This window comes from Lonchura striata, chromosome 7 (genome assembly GCF_046129695.1).
Source record: "Lonchura striata isolate bLonStr1 chromosome 7, bLonStr1.mat, whole genome shotgun sequence".
NCBI classification, from domain to species: domain Eukaryota; kingdom Metazoa; phylum Chordata; class Aves; order Passeriformes; family Estrildidae; genus Lonchura; species Lonchura striata.
The window spans coordinates 13,511,194-13,532,030 of record NC_134609.1 but is presented as its reverse complement, the minus strand read 5'-3'; the positions used below and the strand labels follow the sequence as shown (position 1 = coordinate 13,532,030).

Genomic DNA, 20,837 nt, shown 5'->3' with positions numbered 1-20,837 from the left:
AACACACACATACACACACATACACACAAAAACACACAGCAGCGGGGTTTTCAGAGATATTCAAGGTGGGGAGTCACTGGCAGAGCCCAGTTTGGGGTCTCCTCTACGGGCTGCAGCCTGTGGGGGTCAGGCCATAGCCAGGCCCTCCACATGGCTGTGGATGTGGGCCGTACTGGACAGGCTGCTCTCGCCTTTGTAACTTTTGGGGGCCCGGCTGGCTTTCAGCAGGACCAGGAAGGTGTCTGTGGAGATGGCCCCAAACTCAAAGGTGAACGTGCCATAGAAAACCAGAACATCAATGATGAACATCCACTCACACAAGGCAGCCACGTGCTGCAGCACGAAGCTCTCCTGGATGAAGAACACGCCACCTGAGGGTATCCCAGTCAAGGATAGTACAGCTGAACCCCAACCACCCCGTGGAAAACCATGTCCTACTGTTACTGCATGCTGGGGTGGACATGAGTATCCATCCTCTGCAATAAACACACCACCACTCCTAACACTGAGAAACACCCATGTGCTTCTCCCAGCACTAGAAGGGCCCTGGCACAGGTGAAGCGGTGGCACACATGCCCAAACCAGCCTTGGTAAATCATGGCACTGATGACAGGCTGGGATTATCTGAAGAGGCCAGGGGAGGAGGAGCTCAGGCTGCAGGTGTCAGTGCAAGCCAGGTGCCCAGATGCTCAACTTCCCCACACTCCTTGCCTCTTCCTCAAGCCAGGCTGGCGGCCTCCATCCTCTCACAGGATGCAGTCAAAGATGATAAAACAACCTTTGAAACAGGTTTTGAACTGTTGCATCCCAGTCCTGCAGCACCTCCTGTCCTGTGCTGCAGGCTGGTCCACCCCAGAGAGGAGGCCTGCTCCCACTTCTCCAGATCCTACCACTACCAGAATTTCTTTATCCTTCTCTCATCCCCACCAAAAATCTCCAGGGAAACCTATTGCAAGAGTGGGTGAGGGAAGGAGGCACATTCCCTAGCCCTCCAGGTGAAGCCTCCAGCAGTACCATGCCTTCTGCAAATGAGACCAAGATCTGGGAGAGCTGCAGAAGGAGGGACCTGACCTATACAGTGTAGAGCCCTCTGCTCCCTCCCCCTCATCCCATCAGGAAAGATCCCAGCCCTTTCCCTACACTGTCCACACCACAGCTCACTGCTTGCCCATTGCCAGTTCCACAGCTTACAGAGCAGAATGGCCACAGCAGATGGGCACCAGTCCTGTCTTCCTTGTCCTTACATGCCCTTCCTGTCCCTCCCAGCTGGCATGGTCCTGCAGCAGTCCTGCCTTTCTCAGCTCCCTGCCTGCTGCAGCGATAGAGCAGGACCCTCTGACATGTGACAGACCTGCCAGCACTTCCAGGCTCCTCCCATGCAGCTCGCCTCAGCCAGACCCCAGCCAGCCTCTTTGGGATCCATGGACACTGCATGCTTTTTCCCCTTCCTGCCCAATAACCACTACCTTGTTTCCCACTTTATCCCCAGCCTCAGTCCCAAACAAGATCCTCACACCCCAGCCACACACTTGGGACCATTCTTTGAGCTCCAGCCAATCTGATGCCATGCCCTCCCTCCGTGGGGAAGTGTTTGCAGACCCCAGAACCTGCTCACCAAACCCCTCCTTGTCCCATGGGCAGGCTAGCTGGTGAGTGCCCAGAAGTTCTGGCTGACAGAGGTGCTGCCATGCACCCAACCTGGCACCTGCACACAGCACTTTTGTACTCAGCTTCGGCCAGAGGGGTAACCCAGATGGACTTTGCATTGCCAAGGGCTCAAAATATCTTTGTCCCATTAAAAAAGCCCAACAGCAGAAAAAAAAAGCAGACCTAGGTGGTGTGTGGCTGGAGCCTGCAGTGGTGGCTGGGCGGCAGCAGCCAGGACACGGCTGCTTTGGGGCATGCCAGCACCCCAAAAGACACCCACCAGCACCCCTTCCCCTCCTCAGCCCCTGCCCAGCCCTGGTACTGCTGCTCCTCCAGCCTACACCTGCAGTGAGCTGCTCACCCCCAGTGCCCTGCCCAGCTCCTCTCCTGGCACCATGCCTCATTGTCAGACCAAAGGATAGAGAACGGGGGGCGTACACCCCACCGTGAGGACCACCTTTCACCAGCCTACTCCCAGTCTTCTTCCCACACCCTTCAGGATACTGAAGACGAGGGTGAAGAAGGCCACAGTGGTGAGGATGCTACGTAAGTGGCCGGTCCAGTACTGCCCTCGGGTTTTAGCCATGCGGTAGGTGAGGATGGACTGCAGGAGCAGGAACAGCATGCTGGTGGGAAAGGCCACCCCTGCCCCAATGTAGTGTAGCACCTTGGCGTGATCCACCTGTGGAGAAGAAACCGTCAGTGCCAACACCCTGGGACACTGCCTATCACAGCGTGACTGCTCCTAGAGTTGTACTCCTGCCCAGGAAGGGGTGCAGACAGTGCTGGGAGCAGATCCAGGCAGCTCACCCTGTGCCTGACTGGCCTGTGCCTGGCTGAAAAGCAGACTTGGATCCACCATCTACTGCTGGGATCTCAAAGAGCTCTGTTCCTTTTATCCATGGGCCAGCAGCTCTGCTGTGCCCAGAGGCAGGGGCTGCCCTCTGCCCTGAGCATCATCAGGACTGCCTGCACCCCTCCTGAGGGTCACAGCCCAGCACTGCTCACCACGGCTGGGCCACAAGGGGGATCAGGGCCTGCAAAGCTTCTCCCAGGGCTGGAGTGGGCAGCAGCCTCCTGCCAGGGAGGGACTGGCTGCCACAGGCAGCTGCCGGGAGGCTGGTGCCTGGCAGAGCAGGCAGGAGCTGAGCACTGCCGTGTGCTGCCAAGCCTGGGCCCGCTCCGCTCCCCGCGAGCACAGGCTCTGCCCCGACAGTTTCCTGGCATCACCCCCTGGGCAGGATTAGGAGCAGCTTGAACAGCATGTCCCTGCCCCTGCCCATGCCCATGGAGAGGACAGACAGTGCAGAGGGGGCTCAGGTAAGGGTTTAACCAAACCCAGCAGCTTAATGTGGACTTGAACTATGAATGCACAAGGACACCCAGCACCCTGGGAAGCACAGCACTGACTCAGGGGAAGGACTGCATGGATGGGACGCTGGACCAAACCAGACCCTACCCTGCTGAGCACAGCCACTGCCCTGCTCCAGCCAAGGCCCTCTCCGGCCCCCCTACCCAGGGACTCCTGAGATGCCTTACCTGGAAGTTGCCAACCATGGTGAGGCCAGCAGCACAGACCCAGCCAGTGGCCAGCCCCAGGGTGTTGAGGAGGGACGGCCCCAGGCGCTCCAGGAGGTGGGCATAGCGCAGCAGGCCCACCAGGATGACTGGGGGAGGGAAACACAGCCCTGTCACACGCCACTGCCTGCGGCCCCCTCATCCCACTGCTGCCCCATGCCAGGGTGGCTGCAGGGCAGCCTCTCCCAGCCCTGCTTCCCTGGCAGCAGGCACTTACCCATGAAGGAGCCCAGGCTGCAGATGAGGCTGAAGAAGCAGCTCTCAGGAGGCAGGGTGCCACACTTGCTGTGGGGACAAGCAAGACCCACGGAGCACTCAGACAGAGGGCACTGAGATGTGTGCTTGGCTGTCTCTGCAGGACACCCTCCTGGGTTGCCCTGGAGGGGTCTCAGAGCAGCTCTACCTGTGTCCCCACCCTGAGGCTGCTCACCTGACCAGGGGGATGTGATCCAGTGTGCAGCAGGAGCTGGGGCCGTCCATGTCACACGACTGATTGTAACTCCTGCCAGCAGCAAAGGAACAGGTTAGAAGAGCTGAGACGTTGCCCAGGACCCTCCTGTCTCCTGCCCTGCAAGGGCAGGTGAGTTGCTGCTGAGTGCAGCCCAAACCCAGGGTGCCCACAACCTCCAGGGAGTGACCCACTGCTCAGCAGGTAGAATCCTGCCTGTGTTTCCACAGCCTGCTCCCTGCCTGCTGGCTCTGCTGCTCACCCCGAGCTCCAGCCCGCGAGAGACAGACCATGGCAGGGCAGAGGCTGTGCGGGCCAGGGTGTGGGCTCAGGGGGTTCTGGCAGCCCCACACAGGAGCAGGAGCACCCACCTGCCAGGCCCCTCACATATTCCTGGGATGGAAGCACCAGTGAAGCTGGGCACGCAGCCATTGACAGCTCCAGGTTTGCAGGGGATGGGCTGGAATGCTGAGCTGTGTATGCTCCCACCGCAGGGGTTCATGTGCCCTCACCCTCACAGCTCTCCCAGGAGCTGGCACACACTGGAAGTGGGTTTTTGGGTGCCCCTTTGCTGCAGCATCACCCAGGCATCCAGCACTCCTGCCTGGCATGGCCTAGTGGGACCCCTGCTCACACCACAGGCAGTGAGTGCAAAGTCCTCTGCCCCAAAGGGCCTCTTCAGACACCCCAAGTCCCACGTGTGCAGGGGGGCTGAGGGGGGACAGTGCTGTGGGGGGAGCTGTGGGGGAACAGTGCTGCCCTGTCCCTCGCCTAGGCTGTTCATCCACCATCTCCAGCTATGCAGCAAGCACATGGTTAAAAAAGCCTTTTTGGAAAGGGCTGGGCTGGGCTCTGATGTTTTTTCAGTCTCCTCAGTTTACTGGTGGCTTTGTTTTCCAACCACTAAACCCAGGCGAGGCGTGGAGCCCCACGGCCTCCTCAAAGGCTGTTCTTGGGGCCATGTTTGGTTTGGGAGGCTTTTTTTTATTATTATTTTGTTTAAAGCAAGCAGCCCAAGGCCGGGAAGCATTATTCGTCATTAAGGGCTGGCTGTGCAGCAGAGACAACCCAACACACACATTCTTCTCAGGGCAGAATCGGCCGTCAGGCAGGAAATGGCAGCAGGTTTTTTTTTCACTTCTTCAAACACTTGAAGAATTAAACTAACATGGATCTTTCTGGGCAGATTTTTAAGGCGATGCTACAAGCCAAAAACCCTGCAGAAGGTGCTGCCAAGAGACCAAACAGTGCCTCATCCCCCATCTGGGGGTGTTACAAGCAGTTCTTCCCATGGGGTGTCTGGGTGCTGCAGGACCATCCCATCCCCCTGACACTGCCAGATTTAGCCTCAAGCAAGCAAGTCACAACCTTTTCCATGGAGACACATAGCCCTCTGTAATTCCCTGACCACTTATTTTCATACTTTCTCCATGCTGTGTTTTTTCAAAGGCCTCCTTCTCCCCGCCTGGTTTGCAGCGAGGCTGGACTGTTCACCAGAGTAACCATTAACACAGACGAGCCTGAGCAGGGGAGGGAAGGCAGCCCAGCCCTGGCAGCAGCTCGACCCCAAGCTGTTCTGCTCCCAAAAGCCACTCAGCTGGGCAGGAGGCATGTGCCCTGTGGCATTTGCACCTCCACACCACCCTGTCTGCTCGGGAAGAAGGTAGCTCTGTGCCCCTTTAATGCTCCCACCATCCCCAACCCTCCTTAGCACAGTCATGGTGCAGGGAGTGCCTCAGCAGCCCAGTGGTCTGACACAGACTGGCATGCTTCAAGTGGGACAGGTATGGAGGGACTTGGCATTATGAGGTCTTTAATCAAGCCAGGATGTGCCAAAAAGCCCCTGCTTCCCCACAGGCCTTACCAGTTGTGGACAGGGCAGATGTGGTTGTTGGATAGTGCCATGGCATATCTAAAGGAGAGACAACAACAGGGTTACCACAGCCACCCACCTCCCTGCATCCCCATTCCCTGCCAGCACCCAGAGCAGCCCCAGGGACTAGCCCCCAGAGCAGAGGATAAAAGGCCCTTACTGCCTGCCAGGGGCCAGCACTCATCCAGCACCTCCCAGCTTTACAAACAAGCAAAAACAAGTGCGTGTTCCACAGAACTCCCACTGCTGGGATGAGGCTCCCCTGCTTTTTACCCCCATTCCTACTGAGAGCCACCTCCTGCTCCAGTTCAGTGCAGCTGCTTCTGTGGGGCCTCTTCTCCATGGTGCTGCTGTGCTCCACGGGCTCTGGGGAACTGCTCTGTCACACAGCCTCCCTGGCAAGCCCCTGGCATCGGGGCTCTCCACCAGCCCACAGCTGTGCCGGGTGACACCCAATGGTGCTGGCCCTGCCGTGCTTTCCCCAGCCGCTGGCTGGCCAGCAATGGAGCTAAAGGAAGTCTGGAAAAGTAGCCAGTGTGCTGGGAGGGCATTATGGGGAGATCAGCTCCATCAAGCATTTCACTGCAGTCACCCTCAGAGACCCCAGTCACTGTAGCAAGGGGTTCATGACATGCATCCTGCTCCACTCCATGGGGTCTCAGCCCCATGGCCCCCACCCCAGCCATGGAGGAGCCCTCCTGCCGGGCAGCCACAGCAGTGGGCACCCTGTTGTTCAAATCACTGGCAGCTGTGAACAGCTCAGGTTAAAAATAGGCCCCAACACCATATGAAAACTCCTCTCCTTCCCAAGCTGGCTGTGTAACAGCTGGGCTGCAAAAATGATGATCCCAGAACAGGGGCAAAGAGCAGGACAGATGGGGGAAACCAAGGAACAACACCCCCAGCCACCAAGGGAGCCCTTACCGAGCCATCTTCCAGCACAGGCCTCCAAAAGGGCCACTCCCAGGGTAGCTCAGACTGTGAGGATCATAAGCAGCAACTCCCACCTGTGCTGCTTAGGTCTCGAGGGGCATCTTCCCCCCAGGATCACTCACAGGAGACAGCCATGCTGGCAAGGTGTCCGAGGGAAAAACTTGCAGCACAAGTTCCTAGCACCAGGTTCAACATTTGGTTTGTCGTGAAGTTGGACAGGCGATACCTCAGGGGGAAGCTCTTAGAGGAACCTGCATGCATGTGGGATGCATTTGCTCCATCCCACACCTCAGGAAGTCCCATCACCTATATTGAACCTCTTGATATCTCTGAGAAAAGTCCTTCATCCACTGCTCACCAGTGTTAAGGCCTGAGAAATGGACTACTAGGATGGGCTACTACTGTTCACCCAAGTGACACAACCTCTACTCCTAGCACAAGGCCTGCCCATCCATCCATCCATCCATCCATCCATCCATCACACGGGATGGGTGCCCACATATGGACTGTAGCCTTGGCGCTGCAGTAGCTGGGCTGGTGGCGTGGCTCCCAACACCGTTCCTGTGCCACCTGAGCGCCCAGACCTACTCACGCCGGGACAGGGGCGCGGATTCCGCAGGGTGTCAGGGATTTAAGGACAGGGAGGCAGATGCCAGCGCTGCAGCAGGGGACGCGGGGACCACGCAGGGCGGCTGTGGGGGTTCAGGGAGGTGTGTGAGCCCTTGAGTGTCCAGAAGCGCCCAGAGTGCCCAGAGAGCAGCTCCCCGCAACCTCCAGCCCGCTGCACCCCACCTCGCAGCGTCCCACTCGAAAGCATCCTCCAGCCCCCGGCCCTCAGTTATCCCGCAGCCCCCGGCCCGGCCCTGGCCCCAGTTCCCGTCCGTGGGGGGCTGGCGGCGACCCCGCGGCACTCACACGATCCACATGCCGGTGATGGTGAAGGCAGGCAGCGTGACGGGCAGGATCCCCCAGGCCGGCATCCTGGGGCCGGGCATGCCCCGCCGGGCTATGGGCGAGCGGGGCCGCCGGGCCGCCGCCGGGCCGCGCTCCCCATGGGCGACGGGGCCGGGGGCGGGCGGAGCGGGTCCGGCCGTGCGGAGCGGCGCCGGGACGGCCCAGGCCGGCCCCGCCCCGGGAGCGCGGGTCCCGCTCGGCGGCAGGGCCGGGCCCGCCCCGTCCGGCGGCGGCGGGGAGCGGGACGGGCCCGCGCGGCCCCGGCGCCACGTGGCGGCCGCGCTGCCGCCCGGGGAGCAGCGGTGCTGGGGCGGGCGGCCGGGCAGCAGCGCGGCCGGGGCCGGCGGCGCCGCAGCGCGCTCGGCCGAGCCGCAGCGAGGGACAGGCTCCCGCAGAGCGCAGGGGAGGGCAGGCACAGCTCCGCAGCGAACACTTCCCGGGAGCTGGGGACCCGAACAGCTTATGCCGAGGCTGCCTCGGGCATCGACAGCCGGCTGCAGGGCTGCGGGCCTCACCCCCTCAGCTCCAGGTGATGCTCTCTCTGAACACCAGCCCGGGGCGCACATCCACAAAAGCGTGGGTTTCTGTAAGCGTGGCCCAAAGGGCACTGTCAGAGGACGAGGCAGGAGGTACTGCGACAGGGAGGGGCCAGGCAGAGAAACCTGGTTCAGTTCGCTCTTCTTCCATGGGACTCAGCATTCCCTCCAGAGGACAAGGCTCTGCACGCCGGGAGTGACTGGCCTTGTGCTCTCGCTACATGGCTGCGGCCACACTGCCAGACAATGCCTCCACACGCTCCCAGACCTGCTTCCCAGACGCTTTCTACAACTAGGGATTAAGTTTAGCAGCCAAGCACCAACCCTGCTACCGAGAGAAATTTCCACTTTTCTTACACTGAAAACGTGAGGAAAGGAAGCACAGCTTCCCTTGGCAGAGAAGCAGTGCTGTGGTATGGCCATGGCCGTTCCATTTCCCTATTGGGAACTCAGCAATAACTTGCCCTCTTGCCTCCGGCTGCTTGTGCGGATGTGTTTCAAGTCCCAACACATCCTCCGTCGCCAAGGTCGAGACGGAGCATCTGGTGCTCATAAAGCCTGTACTTTCCCTCTGCAGCCCGGGTGCAGCTCTGACCCTGGCCGGTGTGGGACACAAGCCCTGGCTGCCCACCACCGCCCCGGGCCGGGGTGCTGCTTACACAACCGCAGGGGCGGGGCTGCACACTGGGACTTGTAGTCTTGGGGGATCTCATCGTCCTCTGCGTTGAATCGCGCTCCAGGCAGCCTCCTCACGGGCCCAGGGTCCCTTCTCGCTGTCCAGCCCATCAGTTCAGAGCGAGAGCTGCACTCCACAACTTCGCTCCCGAGCCGGTTGTGCTCCCCAGAGGTGCCCCGAGCATTCCCGGCCGGCAGCCGGCCTGGCCCTCCCTCTCCCGGCAGCCCCCACAGCGCAGGGAGCGTGGAACGGTGCCCGCCGCCTCCAGCCGCCGTGCGGGGCTCGGGTCGCTCCGGGCCGCAGGCGAGAAGCACAAGCCCCGCCGGGCTGCCTTCTGTGCAGCTGGGCCAAAAATGCCAGGCACAGTGGCTTCAGAACACATCACCCTCTGTAACAGGCATAAATTTTTCCAGAGGAGTTCAACAGCTGGCATTTATAGGACTGAGGGTAAGTTCTTCAAAAGCCAGCTCACTGTTGATACATCCTGGAAATCTTTCTTACAGACCTTTGCTGCTCAGACCCAATTTTTAAATTGAAACTGAAAGCAGCAGTGCTTCTGTTTCACGAGTTTCAGTGCCAACTGTAAGTTTTACTGTCAGGTCTTATAATTCCATAAGACTTCTCACACTAGTAATCTTCATACCAATGAGGAAAGCACCAGCTCCACAGTGAAGTGTTCTACAGGCACATGCTAAATCCCACATATTTCTATTCTGTTTTAGCAGTAGAAATCCTTGATGCAAATGGGAACAGAAGAGGCAGGTAAACCCAAAACACAGTGATGTCTGTTCAGTCTCCTCTGGAAAATACTTAGGCCCTGAGTAAAAATGAGAAAGTCCAAGACTACAAAAAGTATATGCTAGGACAAATCTAAGGGTTACGGTTGTAAACACCACTTCTCACTAGCAGCCATTAGTAGTATCACTGGCTTTTATGCAATTAAACTCACAAATAGAGTTTAAACTCACAAATAGAGTTCAAGAGATGTACTGATTAACCTGTCAGATAGCACATGCTACCTGTCAGTAGATTCCGATCTCCTTTCAGTGCAATACTTTCCCTGATTATTTTTTTTCTCTCTAACATTAAACTTCACTCTTGCAAAATCCAAACAGCATTCAAAAAATTCTTTTTCTGGTTTTCCAGTCCATTCCTATTTACAGTCTAGTGAAAACTGTTTAAAGTGCAATTCTGTCTTTCCAGTCAACATTCCTTCCATGCCAGTCCCACTTCTTGCAGTTCTCTCAGGTGGCCTTTGCTTTGGACCATAATTGTCTGAATTAAGACATAATGCTCTCAGTAGAAGCTGGGTTTGTAAACACAGCATGTGTTAAAACACAGCATATGCCCAAAACAGTGATTGGAAGGCAGCTGGCAAAATGGAGCTTTGCTGTTAGCTGATACCACCCCAAAAAGTCAGATGATCACCTCAGCCTCTGGGATCAGAGGCAGCAGTCCTGACATCAAGGTATTTGACAATTGAGCAATGGTTTACAAGGAGTTAATAATCTAAAGCTTTCAACAAGCAGAAAAACAGAGCTGTAAATAGAAGCGAAAGCCCAGAAAGACAAGACAGAGAGGGGGACTGGATACAGAAGCACATCATGAGCAGCACAAGGACTCAAATACATTAATTAAAACATCTGACAGCTCGAAAGACAACCTACAGGCAGTGGAGGGTGAGGAAGAGACAGCTGCAGCAGGGAAAATATTCCAGGAATGGTACAAATGGGGTTAGGGAACCAGGATTTATTACCAGGACTTTCCTAGTATACACATTACTCTTCCATTATGCAATATTTAGACCTTTTCTCATGCAATTTAAACAAACTCCCAAGTTTTTATCCCCTTACCAAGTCTGTAGGAGTCTCTTGGAATAGAGAAGGCACTGGTGCCTCACACAGCTCTGAAGACCCTCTGGCACTGCGTGAATCTTGTCATGAAACAAACTAGAAAGTACCAGGTGGGAAGTGTAGTTGTTCAAATCCGTGGCAAGCACTAGCCCTGTAAGAGCCCAGCATCTCTCACACCCTCTCCAGTTCTGAGTCCTGATCATGGAAACAAGGATTTCTTCATCAGAGAATCACTGATGTCAGCTGAGTTGTCACCAAGGTCTACGTTCTGGCACCATGACCAGATGAGTAGAGCACCTGCTCCTCAGCCCTCATTTCTGCCCTCAGTCCTGGTGGTGCATGAGCATACATCAATGTAACACCACAAATTTTACAGCCCACATCAAACTATTGCCATCTGAAAGAGCCAATCTCACTATTACAGCTGTGCTTTGTCCATGCTGGAAACCATTCCTGATTAGTCCCTTGATGGCTAACCTCCATTGCAGCCCTCCACCCCAAGCTGACAAGTCCCCCTGTGCTCCCTCCAGATGGAGCACTAGTATATGAAGCCAGGGCACAACACCTTGACAAGCAAACTCTCCTTCTCCCAAAGCTCTGGGCCAAAGTTCCATGACAGAAAACAAGTGCAACATCAGAACATTCATTTACAGGATGTATTTATTACACTGTAAAAAGTCCATTGTATTTTAGCCATTTACTCTGTATGTACACTGGTTGTATTCCCACACCACCTGTAGGCTCCTCTCCTTACAGGATACACTGGGTTGGAGTCTCACCCATGCCCCTCCCAGTCACCAGGGGGATTTCCAAGATTGAAACTATTGAGAATTTAGCCAACTAGTTAAGGGAGGAGGATCAGCGATGCAGCATTTGCCAGGCAGCCAGCTCTGCTCTGGACATGAGCAGGGGAAGAGCGGGATGTCCTTTCAGCAAGATGGAAGCACAAGAATCACTGCCAGGGCCTCAGCTGCAGGGGCCTTCTGGGGGTAGAAGGACATGGCATCCCCACAAGGAGATGCAGAAGGGTGCAATCTCTTCAGAGCTTTCAAGAGAAACCACTGCAGACTTGCTGAGCATCTGTCAGCAGGTGCCACAGATCCCCATATCTGTACATGAAGAGGATGTTCTCCTAAGGAAGGAGCTGGTCACCCAGAGACCAATGTGTAGTGAGTGGCAAACAATACATGATTGCCCCACAAGTGCTGCGTGAGACATGGCCATGGTGCTCTGCTCTAAGCATTTCCTTCTCATCTACTCAGCTAGGCAGAGCCTTCTGGATTTGCCTTCTCCAATCAGAAAGCCTGATTACATTTACAGGAGCAGGGATGAAAGCCCCTATCAGATTTGCCTGCTACTTAATCTCTATTTGGCCTGGGGATTGCTGTCATTCGCGTTGCAGGAAGGAAAGCGTGTACCAGCAGGCAAGAAGTCCTACGTAGCAATCTGAGAGCTGCACTGTAAATAATCCACATTTCTAATAAAATTCTCTACCTGCTGAACCCAGGCATGCTCAGATCCCAAACAAAGCAGTACAACCAGAAGAGTCAGCAGGATAGCTAGGGAATGGCTGGGAATTGCCCAGGGACTGGACTCAGTAATCTTGAGAAGCAGTCCTGTACTGCAGCCCCTCTCTGGTGTGACATCAGTAAGTTTTCCCTCTTTACCGGATGAACTGGTGGCAGCTTGGTCCCAGGCTGCTGGGCACAGGCATTGCCTGGCACCTGAGATTGCAAAGGCAGGAAGGAGACTGGTCAGTGGAACTGGGCACTCCTCCATGAAGACAGGGATTTTTGGGCAAATTTCTAGGTGATGCCACAAGAAGGGAGCAGGATGGGACATGCTCCAGAGGACTGCGGCAACAGCCCTTCTGCTCAGGTTAGCATCATCTTTTAAAACAAACATGTCCACTACCAGAGAACATTTGGCCAGCATCCTCCACCCATATTGCCTCCTCAGCAGACAGTTCTCCAACATCCTCCAACTAATTAATTGACTTCAGAGCTTGTGATAGGGTCAGTGGGCCGTGGAGTAGCTAAGAGGGGAACAGGAGAGGTGGCTTCAATTAGGGCTGGGTTGAGAATGATTGGAAGAGTCATAGGTGGCACCCCAACCTGCAGGGGGGAGGCAAGAGGCTGCAGGATGAGTGGCGGCTGTGCTGTTGTAGGAGGTACATCTGTAACGGGGCTTGACTTGGCTGAAGCTGATGCTGGGAAGGAAGGAGAGGCAGAGGTGCTGATGGTGGGTGAGACAGGTGAAGTTGCTCTCTCAGACTCTGGAAGAAGGAAGAGACAAAATAGATCCTTACTCAGGTCCTGACAAAGTCACCTATTAGCTCAAAACTAAGAAGGGCTAAAAATCAACTCAAGGGCCTTTTCAGACTTGCCCCTTCATACAAGGCCCTGAAAAGCAGGGGTCAATCACAGGCATTCTGCCCACCCCAGTAACCTCAGCAACAACTTATCCATATGAATGCACAACATTTCACAACACTATAGGCCTGGTCACCAGAGATCATGCTAAAGCAAGGAAAAGCAGATCCATGACACCATGCTGGGAAAGTGATTCCAGAAAAAAGGAAACAGGACTCACCACTGACAGCCGGTTCACATGGCTTCTCTAAAGGAGCCACATGGGTGGATGGTCTCACATCCCCCACAGGAGAAGGGGGCAGTGCAGACACTATTGTTTTCTGATGCTGCTGCTCCACTGGTATGTTTGGGACAGGATCTAGGAAGACAAAACATGCAGTGAGACCACACCAGTTTATTCACTCCTTTAACCCTCCCTCAATTTGCCCTTGTGACAAATTCCCACAGCCTCCTACAACTCACTTCATCAGCATCAGGGCACTATGGCAGCTGGGTACTGGACAAGGTGCAAGTACTGCTCCAAAACCTGTGTTAAGGTTTCCCAGCCTCCTGTACCTTGGATGACTGTCTGTTTGAAGAGCTCATCCCGCAGCCGAGGTAAGAAACAGTCAATGCGCTCCCACGTGATCTCCCAGAGATCCGAGTATCCCGTCCGTGAGTCGGCACTGTGGAATATTCCAGCTGTATCCATTACAAGCAGCATATTCTTCAGAGACTCTGGAATGGCCTCCAGCTATAATCAGAGACAGGACACAGAATGGACAGATAGCAATGAACCAAAGCTCCAAATAGCCAGTGGGCTGACTTGGAAACTGTGGCCAGGGCAAGAAACCATGGAACAAATTGGTTTGGAAAGGAATGAAAAGTTTAAAAAACCCCTAAGACCCACACCAAATGAAAACACCATCCAAGTTTAGAAGGCTAAAATGTGATGAATGGTTGTCCAAAGGACTGCATACAGAACCTTACCAGTAAGTCACTGGAGCCAGCATGCATGTATTTGTCCATAAAATCCAGGATTGTGAGCCACAGGGCAGCAAAGGTGGTCAGTGAGAGCAGTGGGGAGAGATGCTGTAGGAACACCTGGGAAAAAACACAACTACTGTCAACAAGTAGTACAGGGGCTGCTGCTCACTGACAAGCCAGTCTCACAAATCTGGATTCCCCCTCCTTGTGGCAGGCTGGGAACATGCACAGGACTGTGGCATCCTCAGGCCTCCACTCTTCCGAGGTGTGTATGTGAAGGAGTGGATCTTGTCTCCTTTGTGGAAGGCCACTGCAGTCTGCATCATCATGTCTTCTAGCCCTTCCAGACCTCTGCCTCAGGTCACGACTATCAGCTTGTGACATGCATCATTTCACCCCAAGAAAATGCTGTCTTCAACTAATGTTTAGTGAAATACTTCTTGCTCTCTATTATAAAGTCATAAACCTATTCCTGACAACTTTTCAAAGGACTAGAATCTTGGAGACAAGTTCTGGAAAGAAGGCATGTCCCAGCAGCAGAAGCTGGTGGAGAAGCCCAGCATTAAGATAGTCAAACTAGCAACCTGACACCTGTCCAGATCAGAGATGCTGAGAAGCAAACACAGGAAACAGTTTGGTTTTCTTGAGGAACATGGTTTCCCCTAAGCTCCCTTGGCAGCAGAGGTGTGCTCACCTTGGAGAGTAGTGTTGAGGCTCTCATCCTTGTTTCTTCCATCCCACCAACATCAGCTGGGCTGATGTTCTCGAGTAGCTTGGTTAGCAGAGGAAACAGCACCTGTTGGATCCAACACATGGATATTTTAGAGCTGAAAAATGACTGATGCAATTTTGACAGCCTTACAGAAAGGCACTGGTTTAGGGACTGGTGGCTTCTAGGCAGAGGACATGATGGAAGCGACAGGATGTGCATGAGTGGATTCACTTCAATACTCCAAAAGATCCTGTCAGAAGCCTAAGCAGACAGGAGCTTTTCACAGGACCAGAATAGGGAACATCTTTCTTGTCTGTTGCAGTGAACAAGCTTCTCAAGAAGACAGTGCTGCAGTAGGACAACACTCCTCCACACAGCTTTGCTGTTCATGACAACGCTGCCCTGCTCACATGCCCATGCCAGCCAGGTGGTTACCTTGTTGAAGCAGGACTCCCATTCCAGGGCATCCAGGGCCTGCAGGTCATGTACCAGCAGGGCCCGCTGCAAGTAAGTGAGTGCTTGCATTCGGATCTGGCGTCGGGCATCACAGCACAGCCAGGCAATACCTGCAAGAGAGGGACTCAGGGCAAAGCCCACAGGGACAGTGTCACATTCCTACTTCCCCAGTCTAGAGTAAAAAGTCTAGTGAAGATCAAAAACTCTCTGTGGAAAAAAAAAGGATACTTGTTCCAGGCCACAGACTGGCAATCTACTACCAGATCCAGGAACATGCTAGCAGCTAATTCATCCTGAAGATGTTTTTCCCAATCTGATCCAAGTTGTTTTTCAATTATAACACACCCTAAAAACAACCTATGCCTGCTTTCTGCAGTTAGTTCTTGGCTCCTCAACTTTCCTGCCATTACTTTGGAAGAGTGTCTGCTTGCTCTTGTCACCAGGGGATGGCTTTACCCTGTAGCAAAGGACACCAGCAGTTGGACCACAGTGTTCGGGAATCCGCTGTGATTTTCCTGGCTGCTGTCTCCAGGTGTCGCTGCTCCTCTGCCCAGGAGCTATAGATGCCAGCTGCTCGCGTGTGCAAGGTGTGCATGAGGTCCAGGAGCTGCAAGTACACGACACAGTAAGAAACACACAGGACTTTAAGTTTTGAAGCAGCTCTGATCTCTGCTGTTCTCCAAATAGGGCTAAAAGGCTCAAGCTACTCGAGCCTGTTTTCTGTATATACACAACCACACACAGCTATAGAAATGGTGTCAGGCCCTGCTGTCTGTGCCCTCCTTAACTGGTCAAGTGCTAGGTATCTTCAACAAGAATTACGTCAGTTCAGTAGCCACATCAATCCCATCTTTGAGGAACACCATTCCAGTCCTGTCTAAAGGAAGAATGGGCTCCTTCCTGGCACAGAGCATTGACTCTCCCAGGCAGAGGGATAAACCCAGTGATTCACCTGTGCTGTCCAGAACAACTCTACAACTTTCTTTTCTTAAAAAAAAGGGTATGTGAAGCACATGCAAAGTTCCCTTACCTGTATGGGCACATGACAGCACTTTAGTCAGTTTACTAATGAACTGAGACCCAACAGTCAGCAGGCCTGTGCCTTGACACCTTTGAAGTACCAGCTGGGAAGAAATTACTCCCTTAGCCCAGTCATCTGTACTTCAAATTCCAGAGCCTCAGCCAACAGGGCTTTTCCCTTTCCTCAAGCTCAGATGCCCTGTCAGACTCCTTGCTAATCCTACAGGAACCTTATGTGTCCAAATGACCTTAATCCATTTTACCTACTACAGTGACTCACAGCTTCAGACCTCCTTGTTTTTCAGAGGACCTCTCTCTCCATTGCTAGTCTGCTTTTGCAGCCTTCCTCTTTCACTGCAGAACCACATACTGCCCCCACAGACACTCTTTGCCATCCAGTGTCCACTTATGCAGAAGGCAGCCCTCCCTTGCCCCATAAAGAATTCCAGTGATTACCTAGCCAGGCCCTAAGAATGGGAGAGGAGAGGAGGAAATCCTTGCTATACTTACGTCCTGACTAACCTGTAAAGACACAGTGTGGTAGCTGGCAGGGATGCTCTCGTCCTCGTCCTCATCACTGTGTGTGTGCGCCTGGTGCTGGCTCAGCACCCGGGATCGCCGTGTGGAGCTGTCTTTTGGCTTTTTTTTTAACCGACTGGATTTACTGTCATACCTGTGGCTCTTCCCCCTCTTCTCCTGGGACTTGTAGCCTAGAATATAAAAGGCAACAACATTCCATATACAACAGTCCACTACAAAATGTTCTGCTTTTCAACACACAGGGCAGCTTCCTTTTGGTATCCCCAGCAAAGGGTCCTGTCCTCTGAAATGACCATTACCTGCTTGAAGGAGACCCAGTGCCCTGCAGGAAGAACTTTCCACAAGAGCTGATACTGCTGTCTCCACATCAACTCCCCTCCATCCCAGGGAGGGGGATAAGAATAAGGTCCCTGCTGCTAGCAGCAGATGGAACACCTTTCTCCTGGTAGAGCATTTTCTTTGGATTGGGGACTCATTTCTTGAGAGTATACTTCACACTGCTTGCCAACTGGCCACCCCAAGCCAAATCCTGGCTGACAAGTGAAGGGCCAACTTACCCCCATTCAAGCTGGCCTCCACGAAGATACGTATTGTTTTGACACAGAGTTCAAAGTTCTCAGGTGTAACATGGGCAGCATCTCGCACAATGAAGGACAGGGACTCAACACATTTCATGAGAGACTTTGTGTCATGTGGGCCTAAATCCAGTCCCACCGTCAGGCTGTACTGGTTGACGAGAGGTGATGGACCCAGCCTGCTGAGCCCAGCAGTGGATCTGGAGTTGTCGATGTCATCTTTCCCCACCTGCAGGTCACAGCAAGCGCATAAGCAGGAGAGGGGAGCATAACAAAAAGCATCTAATGCACACACTGAAAGGGCCTTTCTTCAGAAGCCAACAGGTAATATTTCTGTACAGTCCATTTCCCTTTCTTCCTCATTTGCCTCAAAGCTTTCTCCTTTCCATCTGTGTCTCTTCCCATTCTTGCCTTAAGATCATCAGCTCATCTTATCACTCTTTTCTACTGTCTTATTCTTTCTCTCACTACCACACCCTCTGCTCACAACCATGTCCTCTTTGGTCACCAGAAACCCACTGGTTACTCACCACTAGCCAGCCACTGTTCATGACATCCACATCTGTGACCGAGCGATGCATCTTGCCTGGCTTCCCATGGTCTGTGTACACCTCGGAGTCAGAGGTGTAGCCACGGTCCAGGCTCATGTCACTTGGATGATAGGAGGAGGACACCTCGCTGTCTGACTGAGCACCTTTAAGATAAAAGACATGGGATTTAGATCAAAGCCAAATCAAGAACTTGCAAGAGTAGCTGTGGATAAGGGAGAAGCCATCCAGATCAGCATCAACCAGGAACTAATAACAAGTGGTTATTAGTATGTTCTACACCTGTCAGCTCTACCTGCCCTGACATTTAGGATAACCTTAAATTTCACATATCCCAAGAGAGAAGTCCTTGCAAGGGACAAATTTAAGTTACTGATATGTTATTTAGAAGTAAAAACTTGCTCTCTCCAATGTTCAACACCACCTAGAAACTCATCAGCAGACAGACAGATTTGCTGTGAACAGAGTGCACCAAACATTTTCAGGAGGTAGAGAACTAATGCTTTGATGTGTAAGGTGCCAAGACAAGCAGTTTGCTCTATCAGCAAAGACAGAAGCAGTAAAAAAAAAAAAAGGAGATACAGAAGAGGAGGCAGCTCTGCATTAATCCAGGGAACAAAGTCCATAAGTATTTTTAAAAATCATGCTTCTCCCATCTGTCTAGCACAAAGCATCAGGACCCATCAAAGAAGTTCTAGAAAAGTGAAGACAAAAAAAAAAAGCCTTCTGGAAAAGTCCTTTATTGCTCTTTGTTTTAGAAGTCTGAAGACATCAACCTCAAATATATTGACAGCTGGCTAAAGCAAAACTGAACAATTTTCTGAAAAGACCACCTTTCTAACACAGTCAAGAGAAGTGAGAAATAGTGCATTAGTCTTGTGGGAATGGTTCAGGGACTATTAATGCAAATGGATCTGGAAATACAATTTTAAAAAACAACTCATTTTATGAGAACCTTAAAAAGGGGACAGAAAAGATTCAGTCCCACAAAAGAAGCAAGTATGACAGGAACAGCAGCTGGGTTTACATTACATGTCCAGATAAGAGATTACGGTACCCGAGGCACCAACGCACAACCAGCAAAAAATGCTCCTTGGGTAGAGCAAAGACCTCCTACAGCTGCCAGAACTGATATCAATTTTCCTCCCCCTGCCCCTCAGGGACTAGCACCTGGATTGCTGCTCACTGAGTAGGAAGAGATCGCAGAATAGAGACAGGAACAGACCATGAGGAGTGAACAGCAGGTGCTGGTCTTTAATCTTGCTAATGTAGTTTAATATCAGCTTTGTTTTCTTGCAGTCCCCTTTGCTAATTGAAAAGCTTGAGAAAGCAGCTGCTTATCTGGCAGGCAGGCATCAGATTTCCTAGCAAACGCTGGCCTGTCTTACCTGTGTCGTTATCTGTCCTTGCTGTAACCTGCAGGGCTGCAGGTGGCTTCACCCCAGACCCAATGCACTCCAGGAGGGTGAAGAGCGTGTACCAGTCATCCCCAGAGTGAATGTTGGCAGCATTGGTCTTCAGGAGTTCATGGAGGCCGTAGGCAACCTCATGGCTAACTCTGGATAGCACATTTGGCTTCATCATAAGTAAGATACGTAATGAGAGGAGAACCTGGCCAGGGAAGGAGACAAGAATAACAGACCCTACTTACACTCCATTCTCTAGCAATGTACTCCTTCATCTATTAGAGCTAGTTACAATTGCTGTTTGTTGTTACCTGCAGCACAGACATGTTAAATATGGGTCCATCCCACAGCAACTGCGATCCTGTCACTGGGTATAGCTACAAAACCCCAGTAACTGTCTTTCAAAAATCCCTTACCTGTGCACTGATCTCATCTCGACGCAGCAGTCGAATGGCCAGTCTCAGCAGCCCCACCACTGCCCTCTCCACCAAGAAGCAGAACTCCATTGCATGGATACAGAGATGATAAAGGTGGTCTCGGACAGTTTGCCAGACACAGGTCACACGGTCCCTAGCCACAACAAGGAGGAGGGAAAGGGTAGAATGAAAGGATATGAGACAAGCAGGATCCAGCAACCTCTCCCACAACTCCAGACAATCCACCATTTCTTAACTTCAATTAAAAATTCCAGTTAGGAGATACAAGAACAGACACATAGAAACAACAAAACGATCAGACTTCTTACTCATTACTTGCAAAGCAATCGGGTGGGAGAATTCTCCCTTTGGAGTTTAGTTTATATTCTCCAGATTTCAGGACATCAAGCACCAATTCATGAGCTAATAGCCTTTCTGTTTGCACATGCTACAGTGGAATTGTTAAACCCTGAAATTACAGCACATGCTGCTTCAGCTGGTGAATCACAGACATAAGGAACTCATTTCCAGGACCCAGGCAGCAGATGCAGTAAAGCAGGGACATTACAGTGCACATATTTCAAGGTCATACCTATTCTCTAGAACAATCCGCAGAAGCATCTCCAAGCAGAAGGCTGCATCTTCTTCATCATATGTCTCCTCATCAGGAGTCACAGAGATTAGTGCCTGGAACAGCCATTATATTATTATGAATCACAAGCTCCCAAAAATGGAGAGTCAACAGAATGCTTTGAGTCTGGCCAAAACTGTACTCCACTGTCTAGTGAGGTCATGCATAGTCAAAGGCATTGGATAAAGGTCAAGCTAAATCTATGGGAAAAATAAATTTTGTTATGTAAAATACATATGAACTTAAAAGATGTTCAACTCTGACGTGTCTCAGATGAAAAGGAACTGATATCCAGCACCTTCTTGCTAATCATATATGAAGTACAGAAAAAACAGGCATACAAAAGAATGACTACAAATACTGGAGTTATTCTTCTCAAGCCATCAGCTTGTATATGAAGGGTAAATTCCTTGACAATCGGAGTAGGAGCACAATGTTCCCCCTGGAACTGAGATGACACTCCCCAGGGAGAAGAGCTTCTCTAGCCCAAAGGCTATTGTGTTCAGCCTTACTATATCTTCCACAGCAGCCAGATACCATACTGTTTAGGGACACAGTGTAAAATATTTCTGTACAGCTCTTGCCTCTAGAGTGGCTTTTTAGAATTCTCTCATTAAGTACACCTGAAAATCTTTAAGCTCTGACACAGAACTACAAATACTTTCCAACATTTGCCAAGAGTTCTCAAGGCTCTTAG

The 20,837-nt window shown here is 52.4% G+C and overlaps 2 protein-coding genes across 7 annotated transcripts in view; both read right to left on the bottom strand.

Moving 5' to 3' along the window:
• On the bottom strand, nt 1–7,535 carry TMEM150A (transmembrane protein 150A). Its single transcript, XM_021548065.2, has 7 exons — nt 7,395–7,535; nt 5,538–5,585; nt 3,656–3,727; nt 3,443–3,510; nt 3,187–3,314; nt 2,152–2,329; nt 1–371 (listed from the first exon to the last, which is right to left on the bottom strand). Exons 1-7 carry the CDS (start codon nt 7,472–7,474, stop codon nt 127–129), a joined length of 819 nt encoding a protein of 272 aa, XP_021403740.1. The 5' UTR covers nt 7,475–7,535; the 3' UTR covers nt 1–126.
• A 3,605-nt stretch (nt 7,536–11,140) lies between these two features.
• Nucleotides 11,141–20,837, bottom strand: part of GBF1 (golgi brefeldin A resistant guanine nucleotide exchange factor 1) — a 99,960-nt gene continuing 90,263 nt past the window's right edge. For 3 of the 6 annotated variants that reach the window (XM_077784608.1, XM_021547886.3, XM_021547911.3), the window contains 13 exons: nt 20,102–20,196; nt 19,510–19,663; nt 19,076–19,298; nt 17,670–17,833; nt 17,122–17,368; nt 16,547–16,734; nt 15,461–15,611; nt 14,984–15,114; nt 14,531–14,632; nt 13,840–13,953; nt 13,426–13,603; nt 13,091–13,228; nt 11,141–12,773 (listed from right to left, as the gene is read on the bottom strand). In XM_077784608.1, the coding sequence (XP_077640734.1) occupies nt 12,487–12,773; nt 13,091–13,228; nt 13,426–13,603; nt 13,840–13,953; nt 14,531–14,632; nt 14,984–15,114; nt 15,461–15,611; nt 16,547–16,734; nt 17,122–17,368; nt 17,670–17,833; nt 19,076–19,298; nt 19,510–19,663; nt 20,102–20,196 (2,172 nt within the window). In that variant the 3' untranslated portion in view covers nt 11,141–12,486. Of the gene's footprint in view, nt 12,774–13,090; nt 13,229–13,425; nt 13,604–13,839; nt 13,954–14,530; nt 14,633–14,983; nt 15,115–15,460; nt 15,612–16,534; nt 16,735–17,121; nt 17,369–17,669; nt 17,834–19,075; nt 19,299–19,509; nt 19,664–20,101; nt 20,197–20,837 lie in introns of all 6 variants that reach the window. The other 3 variants (XM_077784607.1, XM_021547877.3, XM_021547894.3) reach the window with 1 other exon arrangement.

Coding starts and splice junctions, on each gene's coding strand:
- TMEM150A (XM_021548065.2), bottom strand. CDS start 7,474: ATGCCCGGCCCCAGGATGCCGGCCTGGGGGATCCTGCCCGTCACGCTG. Junction 3,728..5,537: donor ATCTGCCCTGTCCACAACTG/GTAAGGCCTGTG, acceptor TGCTGCTGGCAG/GAGTTACAATCAGTCGTGTG. Junction 372..2,151: donor CTTCTTCACCCTCGTCTTCA/GTATCCTGAAGG, acceptor GGATACCCTCAG/GTGGCGTGTTCTTCATCCAG.